The sequence below is a fragment of the Melanerpes formicivorus genome, unplaced genomic scaffold (genome assembly GCF_026170545.1).
Source record: "Melanerpes formicivorus ecotype bairdi unplaced genomic scaffold, bMelFor1.0.p_v2 SCAF_10, whole genome shotgun sequence".
NCBI classification, from domain to species: Eukaryota; Metazoa; Chordata; class Aves; order Piciformes; family Picidae; genus Melanerpes; species Melanerpes formicivorus.
The window spans coordinates 21,822,951-21,834,952 of record NW_027142362.1 but is presented as its reverse complement, the minus strand read 5'-3'; the positions used below and the strand labels follow the sequence as shown (position 1 = coordinate 21,834,952).

General features: G+C 59.4%; 2 protein-coding genes across 2 annotated transcripts; one reads left to right on the top strand and one right to left on the bottom strand.

Annotated features, from left to right (window-relative positions):
* The first annotated feature begins 297 nt into the window (after positions 1 to 297).
* On the top strand, positions 298 to 7,728 carry FAM219B (family with sequence similarity 219 member B). Its single transcript, XM_068144238.1, has 6 exons — positions 298 to 415; positions 3,590 to 3,692; positions 4,408 to 4,498; positions 5,796 to 5,873; positions 6,161 to 6,209; positions 6,564 to 7,728. The coding sequence occupies exons 1-6, from the start codon at positions 308 to 310 to the stop codon at positions 6,720 to 6,722; spliced, it is 588 nt and encodes a 195-aa protein (XP_068000339.1). The 5' UTR covers positions 298 to 307; the 3' UTR covers positions 6,723 to 7,728.
* Positions 7,729 to 8,058: 330 nt separating this feature from the next.
* Positions 8,059 to 11,921, bottom strand: MPI (mannose phosphate isomerase). Its single transcript, XM_068144237.1, has 8 exons — positions 11,559 to 11,921; positions 10,994 to 11,121; positions 10,509 to 10,709; positions 10,280 to 10,421; positions 9,930 to 10,112; positions 9,635 to 9,808; positions 9,292 to 9,500; positions 8,059 to 8,811 (listed from the first exon to the last, which is right to left on the bottom strand). Exons 1-8 carry the CDS (start codon positions 11,572 to 11,574, stop codon positions 8,593 to 8,595), a joined length of 1,272 nt encoding a protein of 423 aa, XP_068000338.1. The 5' UTR covers positions 11,575 to 11,921; the 3' UTR covers positions 8,059 to 8,592.
* Positions 11,922 to 12,002: the final 81 nt, after the last annotated feature.

The window sequence follows — 12,002 nt, the reverse complement described above, 5'->3', positions numbered from 1 at the left end:
AGGAGCCAGTTTTTTTCTCCCTCTGTTATGTCACAGACAGGAGTTTAGGAAAGAAAAAAAAAGAGGGGGGAAAGTTTTCTCTTTTGGCCTCAGGAAAGGTGTAATTCTGGAGGAAAGGAGGGATGTGCGTAGGCACGGGGCTGGATGTCCCTGACGTCCGTCCCGGTGTTCCCCCAGCTGGCCGGGCCGGCGCTCTGCGCATGCGCGGCCGAGGGGCCCGTCACCTCCCCGCCTTCCATTGGCTGGGCCCCGCTGCTGCGCGCTGCCATTGGCTGGTACCGCGTGGGAGGCGGGACAGCGGGCGGCCATGGCGACGAGCGGTGGCGGCGGAGGGCCCGGGGCCGGGCATGGGGCTGGGGTCGGTGCCGGTCGCGGTCCCTCTGCCAGCGGAGTCGGCGTGCGACGAGGCCCGGGGGTGCGTGCAGGGAGCGGAGGATATGGCGTGTGTATGCGAAATACGGGGCAGGAGAGGGGATGTGCATGGGAGCTATAGGGCTGAGGTGTGTGCATGGGGCAGGATAGGCGATGAGCATGGGGAATACAGGGCTGGGGTGTGTGCATGGGGGATACAGGGCTGGGGTGTGTGCATGGGGGGTATAGGGGATGTGCATGGGGGATACAGGGCTGGGGTGTGTGCATGGAGGATACAGGGCTGGGGTGTGTGCATGGGGGGTATAGGGGATGTGCATGGGGGATACAGGGCTGGGGTGTGTGCATGGGGGCTGTAGGGGATGTGCATGGGGGATACAGGGCTGGGGTGTGTGCATGGGGGCTATAGGGGATGTGCATGGGGGATACAGGGCTGGGGTGTGTGCATGGGGGCTGTAGGGGATGTGCATGGGGGATACAGGGCTGGGGTGTGTGCATGGGGGCTGTAGGGGATGTGCATGGGGGATACAGGGCTGGGGTGTGTGCATGGGGGCTGTAGGGGATGTGCATGGGGGATGCAGGGCTGGGGTGTGTGCATGGGGGCTGTAGGGGATGTGCATGGAGGATACAGGGCTGGGGTGTGTGCATGGGGGCTGTAGGGGGTGTGCATGGGGGATACAGGGCTGGGGTGTGTGCATGGGGGCTGTAGGGGATGTGCATGGGGGATACAGGGCTGGGGTGTGTGCATGGGGGATACAGGGCTGAGGTGTGTGCTTGGGGGCTATAGGGGATGTGCATGGGGGATACAGGGCTGAGGTGTGTGCTTGGGGGCTATAGGGGATGTGCATGGGGAATACAGGGCTGGGGTGTGTGCATGGGGGATACAGGGCTGGGGTGTGTGCTTGGGGGCTATAGGGGATGTGCATGGGGAATACAGGGCTGGGGTGTGTGCATGGGGGATACAGGGCTGGGGTGTGTGCATGGGGGACACAGGGCTGGGGTGTGTGCATGGGGGCCATAGGGGATGAGCATGGGGGATACAGGGCTGAGGTGTGTGCATGGGGGCTATAGGGGATGTGCATGGGGGATACAGGGCTGGGGTGTGTGCATGGGGGCTATAGGGGATGAGCATGGGGGATACAGGGCTGGGGTGTGTGCATGGGGGCTATAGGGGATGTGCATGGGGGATACAGGGCTGGGGTGTGTGCATGGGGGATACAGGGCTGGGGTGTGTGCATGGGGGATACAGGGGATGTGCATGGGGGATACAGGGCTGGGGTGTGTGCATGGGGGATACAGGGGATGTGCATGGGGGATACAGGGCTGGGGTGTGTGCATGGGGGATACAGGGGATGTGCATGGGGGATACAGGGCTGGGGTGTGTGCATGGGGGCTATAGGGGATGTGCATGGGGGATACAGGGGATGAGCATGGGGGATACAGGGCTGGGGTGTGTGCATGGGGGCTGTAGGGGATGTGCATGGGGGATACAGGGCTGGGGTGTGTGCATGGGGGCTATAGGCGATGAGCATGGGGGATACAGGGCTGAGGTGTGTGCATGGGGGATACAGGGGATGTGCATGGGGGTTACAGGGCTGAGGTGTGTGCATGGGGGCTATAGGGGATGTGCATGGGGGATACAGGGCTGAGGTGTGTGCATGGGGGATACAGGGGATGTGCATGGGGGATACAGTGCTGGGGTGTGTGCATGGGGGCTATAGGGGATGTGCATGGGGGATACAGGGCTGAGGTGTGTGCATGGGGGATACAGGGGATGTGCATGGGGGATACAGTGCTGGGGTGTGTGCATGGGGGCTGTAGGGGATGAGCATGGGGGATACAGGGCTGAGGTGTGTGCATGGGGGATACAGGGGATGTGCATGGGGGATACAGGGCTGGGGTGTGTGCATGGGGGCTGTAGGGGATGTGCATGGGGGATACAGGGCTGGGGTGTGTGCATGGGGGCTGTAGGGGATGTGCATGGGGGATACAGGGCTGGGGTGTGTGCATGGGGGATACAGGGCTGGGGTGTGTGCATGGGGGCTATAGGGGATGTGCATGGGGGATACAGGGCTGGGGTGTGTGCATGGGGGCTATAGGGGATGTGCATGGGGGATACAGGGCTGGGGTGTGTGCATGGGGGCTGTAGGGGATGTGCATGGGGGATACAGGGCTGGGGTGTGTGCATGGGGGATACAGGGCTGGGGTGTGTGCATGGGGGCTATAGGGGATGTGCATGGGGGATACAGGGCTGGGGTGTGTGCATGGGGATAGCATAGTGCTGGGGCATCTGCTGGGGGTGGTATAGGGCTAGGATGTGTGCATGAGAGGTGTAGGGCCAGGGTGTCTGTGTGTGGGTGGGTATGGGGCTGGGGCATCTGCACAGGGATGATACAAGGCTGGGGTGTGTGTGTGGGGGTATAGGGCTGGGGTATTTGCATTAGGGGGCAATAGGGGCTATGTGCCCACATGGCATAGGGCTGTGTGTGTGCACAGGGTAGGTGTGTGGGGTTATAGGGCTGGAGTCTGGGGCAGTATGGGGTGTGTGTATGGATGGTATAGGGCTGGGTATCTGCCTAGGGGGCAATATGGGGGATGTGAGGAGCAGCATAGGGCTGGAATGTGTGCACAAAGAAGTGTCAGAGGGTTAGATAGAGGCCATGCAATGGGCTATGGGGGTTGTACAGGTAGAGGCCCAGGTAGGGACTTCTCTAAGGGGAGCTCTATGAGGGGCACAGTTGTACAGAGGGATCCAGGTGCCTGCCCAGTTAATCCCACTGCCTGGGCAGCTCCAGCTCCCTGTGCTCAGGGTTATTCCCTCCTGTAAGGCTCTGTCCTGCTAATCCCAGCTCAGGGCGCCGAGCTAATCCCAGCTGTGCTCTGTGATCACCATCTCAGGGCCTCTCTGGTGTTTCTCCATTAACTGCTTCCTCTAATTCCCTGTCTCTCCTGCACTGACTCTCCCCAGCACTCCTGCTTTCTGCTTTTACTTGGCATCACCATTCCCAAATCATCTCTTCATCAGCCAATGCAGCTGCTGAGTCCTCTTCCTCACAGTACAGAGCTGTCCCCTGCAGCTCTCCCCATCTGACTTGGTGGGAGATATCCTCACTGCCCTGGAGTTCCTCTAGAACAGCCAGATGCTTGGAGATGACTCCAGTTTACTATATCCTTGTAGAGGAAATCCTCCTAAATGTGCTGCTCTCCCTTTGTCTCTCAGCTCACTTGGGCTGAAAGCAAGAGGCCGAACAAGGCGATGGATGTGGTGGAGAAAAGAGGACCCTACATCATGAGCAAGCCACCCTCCCTGCACACCAAGCTCCGTAAGTGATGGGTGCTGGCCTTCCAAAGAGTCTCTTGGGGCTGGGGGAGACATCCTGCACATCCCTCCAAGGGTGGGACTGACCAAAAACCCTTTTTATTCCTTGCTGGGAGAAAAGCTGGTGAGGGGGCTGGAGCACAAGCCCGATGAGGAGAGGCTGTGGGAGCTGGGGGTGCTTAGCCTGGAGAAGAGGAGGCTCAGGGGAGACCTTCTTGCTCCCTACAACTCCCTGAAGGGAGGTTGTAGCCAGGTGGGGGTTGGTCTCTTCTCCCAGGCAACCAGCAGCAGAACAAGAGGACACAGTCTCAAGCTGTGCCAGGGGAGGTTTAGGCTGGATGTTAGGAAGAAGTTCTTCAGAGAAAGAGTGATTGCCCATTGGAATGGGCTGCCCAGGGGGGTGGTGGAGTCACCATCACTAGTGGTGCTTAGGAGGAGACTGGATGGGGTGCCTGGTGCCATGGTTTAGTTGATGAGACGGTGTTGGGTGATAGGTTGGACTCCATGATCTCAAAGGTCTCTTCCAGCCTGGTTAATTCTATCTACAGATTCTATTCTATCTACAAAACCATACAGAAACCTCACTAAACCCCACCATGGAATGCACTGTAATGCCCCCACGCTCTTAGGACCTTTAATACCCTGCCACCTCCCCCCCAAAAGCCCCCTGGGGAGTGCTTTGGGGTATTTTCAGCTCTTGCCCCGTGCTTGGCTTGCAGAGAGGCAGCGGGAGCTGGCGAAGGCGGCGCTGCGAAGGCAGGGGCTGCTGGGGGGACCTGCAGCACACCACCAGAAGCCAGCAGCTAAAAGGTCTGATCCCATTTTGCTTTTCCCTGCAGTAAGTTTTCACCTTCCTTGGGAAGACTGGGGAACACAGAGGAGTGAAAAGCTGAGGTTGGGACCTCAGTCTTGTGGCTTTGCTGTGACCAGCAAGCGGCCAGCAGCACTTTTCTGCCTTGCAGCTGCTTCTCTTTGTTGTGGAGATGATTTGCTGGTGAGGACCCAGCTGGGGAGCCTGGAGTTAGATGAAGTTTAGTCTTAGGTTGTGCTAGCCCTGGTCAATAGGGACATCCAGGGTGGGGTTTCCCTGCCCTAGCTCCTCAGTCCAGCAGCCTGAAGGTGACAAGTGGTGTCCCTCAGGGCTCTGGGACCAGTGCTGTTTAATGTCTTTGTTGATGATATATAGCAGGGTTGAGTGCACCCTCAGCAAGTCTGCAGATGACACCAAGCTCAGTGGTGCAGTTGGCATGCCTGAGGAATGGGATCCATCCAGAGGGACCTGGACAAGCCTGAGAAGTGAGAACACATGAGGTTGAACAAGGCTAAGTGCAAGGTCCTGCACCTGGGTTGGAGCAACCCCTGGTATTAGCACAGGCTGGGGGATTGAAGCACTTGGGGGTGCTGGGGGGTGAAAAGCTGGGCATGAGCTGGCACTGAGCGCTGCCAGCCCAGCCCCAGCCCTGTCCTGGGCTGATCCCCAGCAGTGTGGGCAGCAGAGGCAGGGAGGGGATTCTGCCCCTCTGCTGCACTCTGCTGCACTCTGCTGAGACCCCACCTGCAGTGCTGGGGCCAGCTCTGGAGTCCTCAGCACAGCAGAGACAGGGACCTGTTGGAGCAGGGCCAGAGGAGACCACAGCAATGATGGGAGGGCTGGAAGCCCTCTGCTGTGAGGCCAGGCTGAGAGAGCTGGGCTTGTTCAGACTGGAGAGGAGAAGACTCTAGGGAGATTCTTTGGTTGTCTTTCAGTGCTCAAAGGGGCAAATCAGAAAGCTGGGGGCAGACTTTTGAGCAGGGCTGCTTGTGACAGGACAAGGGCTGATGGCTTGAACTAAAAGAGAGAGGTTTAGACTAGATAAAAGATTTATTTTCACACTGAGATGGTGAGACCCTGGCCCAGAGAGGTGGTGAATGCTCCATCCCGGGCACCATTCCAGGTCAGGTTGTCTGGGGGCCCTGAGCAGCCTGCTCTAGTTGCAGATGTCCCTGCTGACTGCAGGGGGGTGGGACTAGAAGGCTTTTAAAGGTCTCTTTCCACCCAAACCAGTCTCTGATTCTGTGATTCCCACCTCAAAACATCTGTCACTGGCTCTCCTCTGCTTGCCAGCAGGTCGGTGAAGTTCAACAAGGGCTACACAGCGCTCAGCCAGACGGCAGATGACAGCCTGGTCTCCCTCGATTCTGACAGGTGGGGACTGGGCAAATATCCCAGGATTTTGGGACACACACACACATGCTGCAGGCTCAGAGCTGGCTTTTGGGTGGGGATTCCCTTTCCTTTGTCCCTTGTAGAGTATCCCCAGTCATACCTGGCACCTCTCGGCAGCGGAACGCTCCCCTTGTCCCAGATCGAGCAGGTGCCTTGGGATTCCATCCCAGCTTCCTTCTTTGCCCCCTCTAAGACTGCTTTGTTCTGCATCCCAAGCAAAGATGGTGCTTCCTTGATAGGCTCTGACCATTTTCTTCTTCTCTTAGTGACGGGGAGCAGGGATCCAGATGTTCCTCAGGCTACTCCTCCGCTGAGGCAAGTCCACTGTGACACCACCGTTGCAGTCCCCATGGGCTCCCTCATCCCCGTTACACCTTGGGGTCTGTATGGGAGTGAAGTGAAGAATCATCCCTGGGGTGATCAGGAAGCCCATGGGGTGGATGGGGGGGTGCATGGAGGTTGGTGTTGAGGTGCTGCAGCCCAGGAGAAGCTCTTTGCTCTGTTTGCTTTTGGCTTTCCTGATGGCGTTGTGCTGCTTCTCCCCGTGCAAAGGCACTGGAGGGAGGCTGTGATGTCCTTCTGCTGCCCTCTACAAGCCCTGGGACTTAAGTTTTATCTGAACTAGGGCTTGTTTTAACCAGCTCTGCCTTTTTTGTCCCCTGCTCCCAGCAGGTGAACCAGGACCTGAGCCGGCAGCTGCTGCAGGATGGCTACCACCTGGATGAGGTCCCTGACGATGAAGACCTGGATCTCATCCCCCCAAAACCCGTTGCCTCCTCTTCCTGCCCCTGTTGTTTTGGAGAAAACCTCTGCTGTGTGATCCAGTAGTCACTGCTCAGCCAGGGCCGTGCAAGGACAGGTCACAATCCAGCACTTTGTGTCCCACGGGGTGGCTCTCGGTGTCTGTGTCCCATGCTGGCACAGTGACACGAGGACTGAGCGACGCTGCGGTGCCGTGGTGAGCAGCAGCAGCCTGCCAACCCTAAAGGACTTTTCTTTCTGCTCAGCAGTACTGGGGAGAGGTGGCACAGTGGAGTTTAGGTGGCCTGGCTGGGGTGGAGAGGGAGGAGAGGCAAAGCCTGGGCCCCTCCCTGGGAGTGTGAAGGGAAGGAATGGGGGAGTGCTGCTCAGCTGCTTTTTCCTCCTTGAACTGGCCACATCGAGGATGAGAATCTGGTTGCCCTTCCCAACCCTCCCTAATGAAGAAGTGGTTGATGCTGGGGTCAGACTGGCCATGGTGTAGGACAGGGCTGGGAAGCCCTGAGACCCCTTGTCTATTTATTTTCACTTTAGTCACCCTGCCTCCATGGGAGGCTGAGGCCAAACCAGCAAGGCTGCACTGAGCATTGGCTGGCAGAGAGCTGCTTCATTTAACTATCTCATGCTGCTTGCAGTTAATTGCTGCTGGGTTCCCTCCTCCCAAAGCCTAGGCTGATTTGAACCAAAGATTGCAGCTCCACTGGAGAAGGTAAGGTAGGGGGGGGACCCACTGGAGCAGATGGGGACCAGCTGCTGAGCTTTGAGCCTCTGCATTTGTTGTATCCACCAGCAGCTACCGCTCAGGCTGGCATCTCCCTGCTTTCTGCCTCTTGAGGGACCTGTTAAGTTCTGGGTTTGGAGCTGATGGCTTGTTCCAGTTCTCCCCAAAGCTGCTTTGAAGCAGGCAAGGGGGCAGCCCAGACCCTCCCTGCCAGCTCTGCACAGCTCCTTTTGGGTACAGATTTTGGGGTGGCTGGCAAGGCTACCTGCTGTGAACCTTAAAAGCTGCCTTAAATCATGGTCCTGCTCTACCACACTGGGGACAATCAGCTTCTTATAAAGAACCTTATTTAAATATTTCCTGCCTAGAAACCCAAACTGGGGTGGTTTTGGTTCTTTTGGTGATTTATTTGTTAAAGGGAGCACTTGGTAAGCTGGATCTCACTGCTCAGAGGTGTTGGTGCTGTGGCAGGGAGCTGAGCCCCACTTTCTCCAGCAGCCCCATTTGGGAGGGCTCTTCCCCTAACCCCAGTGTATTTTGGGAGTGTCTCCCTTGTCACATTTTCCCCCAGTGTCCTGTCTGACGGCACAGAGCTGCCCCCAGCCCCCTCCAGTGCCTGAACCTTGCAAGCATAAGTGCTTCTCCCCATCCTCCTCCTGCTCCCTACACCACACTGCCTCGTGCCAAGGACAAAGTCACCACTTTATTCACAGCACCCGAGGCTCTCCAGCTCCATCAGCCCACCAAGCAGCCCCTTACAGCCAGGGAAGGGATGACAGGACTGCCAGGCTGGGGAAGAGCCCACCAAGCACCCAAGAGCAGCAGAAAGCCCCAAGGAGGGAGCAGCAGCTCCTAGGAGCTGAGTAGAGATGTTCTGAGAGCCGAAGTGCGGAGCTGAGGCCTCTCTGCTGCTCCTGGGTAAGAAAGGGAGGGGGGAAAAACGTACTAAAAAGGAGTCACCATGTGGCATTAGCAGCGCCCAGAGGTGATGATGCTACAGGGATGTGGCTAATGAGCTGTGGGGGGAGATGTTCTTCCTCTGGCTGCTCCACCCCACATCCAAGGAGTCGATTGGTGGACCTGCTCCTTCTGCGGGTGTGCGCTGGGTTGGGGCTTTAATGGATGGAAGGGGAAACTTCCAAGTGAGAAGACTTTGCCCAGGCCAGTTTCTATCTACTGAGACGTGGAGTGGTGGAGGAGAAGTGTCCCTGGTGCTGCTCAGAGGAGGCAGCAGGCCCGGAAGAGCAGCATTCCGTCGGGTGAGGAGAGGTGGAGGGAGATGCTCTCGTTGGCGGAGATGAAGAGCACGGAGCCGCGGCGCAGGCTCATTTCGGAGGCTGCCGCCGTGGAGGTGCCCACGGCTGTCCCTTGGATCACCAGCAAGATGCTGGCAGAGTCCATGGCAGAGACGAGGTACAGCTTGATGGAGGCAGGGATCTGCAATGGGAGGGGTCACCAAGGCTTGAATCTCCCTCAGCTGTTCTTGCCTTTGGAGAAGTGGAAACGGGACACCCCCCACTCCCACCCTGCTGCAGCTTTTGCTGCACCCAAGATACCCTTCTGCCTGCAGCAGTCCAAGCATGGGGACTTTGGCTTTGAGGACACACAAACTGTACCCCCAAAACCTCTTCCTGGTCCTCCACTCTGCTCAGAGCTGCTGGAGAAGGTGAGCAAGCTCTGTGCAGGGGGAAGAGGGGAGGGAGAGGAGCCTGCTGTGCTGCCCAGGGGTAACCCAAGTATCCCCAGCAGCCCCAAGCTTCTCTCCATCCTCACTGGGGCACTAGCTATAAGGGTGAGCAAACCCACACCAAGAAAACTCCATCCGACACCAAGATACCCTCCCAAGAGCAGAACCAAGATGGGAGAAAGCTGATGTCCCCCTCCAAGTATCCCCCAAGTGGACCCAGCAGCGCTCACCTCTATCTTCATGATGGCAAAGTCTGGCACAGGCGGGTCAAAGAGGTAGACACTGGGGTCAAGCTGGCTCTGAACAGCTGGGAAGATCTTGGAGCTGCTGGGTGCTGGTGTGTAGTTGAGCATCTCACACAAGGTGAGGACATCGATGAACTTGGGGGTGAGCCCAGCGCGCACCGTGTTGTCCGAGCATGCCATGCACTCCACGCAGTCTGGGGGGACAAGGAACCGCTGTCAGATCCCCCCAGCCCCTCCTCCGCATCCCAGGGGCTCCCACCCTTGGGCAGGAGACCCTGGTCACCCCTGGGGATAGTGCTGGGTCAGGAAAGCCCAGGGTGATGCTCACCTCCTTGCAGGTAGGCGTGAGGCTCATTGGCTCCCAGGAACATGGCCTCCCCTGGCTCCAGCCTCACCAGGTTGAGGAAATAAATGGTGAAGCAGCCGATGTCCCCTGGGTACTGGGAGTGCAGCCGCAGCAGCAGGTCCCCATTGCTCCCCGAGATGTCCTTCCCTTCTGCCGCTACGCGGGAAGAGACCAGGGAGGGAGCTCAGGGGGGTGCCCTGTCCCGTCCCTTCCTCTAAACACAGCCCACCTTACCCAAACCACTCCGGGGGGCTGCAGTGGGCAGAGAGGATCTCACCTTCCTGAGAGATCCTCTTCACCAGCATGTTCAGCTGGTCCACAAAGAACTTCTTCTCGCTCTTCATCAGGCGGGTGAAGCAGACGCGGAGGGCGGCCGAGACGCCGCGGGGGTCGTCGCTGCCGCTGCGCTCCAGCTGCTCCGCTGCCACCTCCCCGATCAGTGCCCGCAGCTCAGGAACGTCTGCCAGGGTGGCCGGCCCCTAGTCACCCCTGGGTGACCACCACAGGGGAACCCAGCACCCTCCATCCCAAGGCGGCAGAGCCACCCTCACCACCCCGAACCCGCAGTGGCGAGGGAAGGTGGCACTGGGGTCTGACCCCACGGCCACCCTCCCTCACTGTCCTTACTCTGGAGGAAGGAGACGATCTCCTCCACCGGCCGAAAGCCACACAAGCCCTCGAAGGGGGTGAGAGCGATGGCCATTTCGGGCTTGTGGTTGGCATCAGGGTAGTGCTCAGGGAACTGGGCATGAAGCTTCGCGGCCAGCTCCTGGAGGGGGGGCGGGGAAAAGAGCTGGATGACCTCCTCAGGGACATGGGGTCCGGCTGGAGCTGTCCCCCCAGGGGTTCTCCCTACCTTGTTGGGGTGTGCCTGGATGGAGAGGGCAGTGTTGACTGACAGCACCTTGAAGAGGAAGGGCAGGGTACCCTGGAAGGCGTCCTTCACCTTCGCCCCCAGGCAGGCAGGGTTGTCGGCGATCCACTGGCCCAAGGTCTTCTGGGGGATGCGGTTGTCCCGGATGATGGCATCACCCCGGGGGTGCGTGCCCATCCAGAGCTGTGGGAGACAGACCGATGGATGGATGGACCCCTGAGCTGGGCAGCCAACAGGGATGACTTGGGCTTTTTCTTGAAGCTTCTTGGCCCTGGAGGTGATCAGTGTGGCAAAGGCAGCTCCCCTGGGGGCTGAGTCACACCGGGCAGGTTCTCTCCTCCTCCCTGGGGACCACGCATGGGGAGAGGATCCCCAGCTCTTCTCAATCTGGCCAGATCCTGGATGGCAGAGTCGTAGCCAGTTGGGAAGGATGCAGGGATGGGACGGACACACAGCCAGGCACTCACCTCTGCGTAGGGCTGGTCGGGCTGAATCTGGACCAGGGGGTCACTGCTGGCCAACAGCTTGGCCACCTCACTCTCCAGGCCTAGCTTCCCCCAGGAGTAGTTCTGCACGGCGCAGGAGAGGGGGAACACTGCAGGAGGCAGCCAGACATTAGAGGGGGGCGGGGAAGGCATAAATAACCGTCTGTGTCAGCCCCCCCGCCCGAACCCTCCCGGGCATCCAGCGAGTCCTAAGCCCTTCAGTGCGGGCTGCGAGGGGGCCAGGGCAGGGGGGAACACAGGGCTTAGCAGGGAGGGGACACTGAGGGGACAATTTTAAATCATCATGCAGGGGCCCTGGGGGTTGTGGGCTGCGGTGCCTCTGTTCCACCGTCCCGGGGGTCCTAGGGTGTAGGGGGTGGCTATCCCCGTGGGGGTGACCTGCCCACCCAAAGGTCCTCATCCCACGTGGGACTGCACCCACCTAGGGACGGTCTTTTACCTCGGGAGGTGCCCTGGGCATAACCTCTAACCCAAGTCCCGGGAGGTATTCCCCGCCCCGCCGCCCCCCTTCCCGGACCCAGCTCACCGCGGATCTCCGCCATGGCTCGACCGGCACACGAGAGGGCACAGCAGGGCAGGGCAGGCCGGGAGCCGTAGTCCCACGGCGGCGGCTCCGGTCGGCGGCACCGCCTCCGCCCGGCTCGGGTTGGGCTGGGCTGGGCGGGACGAGGCGGGGCAGGGCAGAGCCCTATGCACACCCTATAGAGCCCACCCGGGAGTGGGCTATGGGGCTGCGCGGCCGGCGGGGCGCTGCCCGGGCGCGGGAACCTCCGCAAGGGCTGCGGGGGCCTATAGGGGATGCGCTATAGGGGGTGAACTATAAGGGGGTGTTCTATAGGGGGTGTTTACAGGGGGTGAGCTACAGGGACTATACTGTAGGCAATATTCTACAGGGCACGGGCTGCGGGTCCTATAGGAACACTCCCTGAAGAGCCTGCCCCCCGATGGGTCCCTCTATAGGTACCCCACT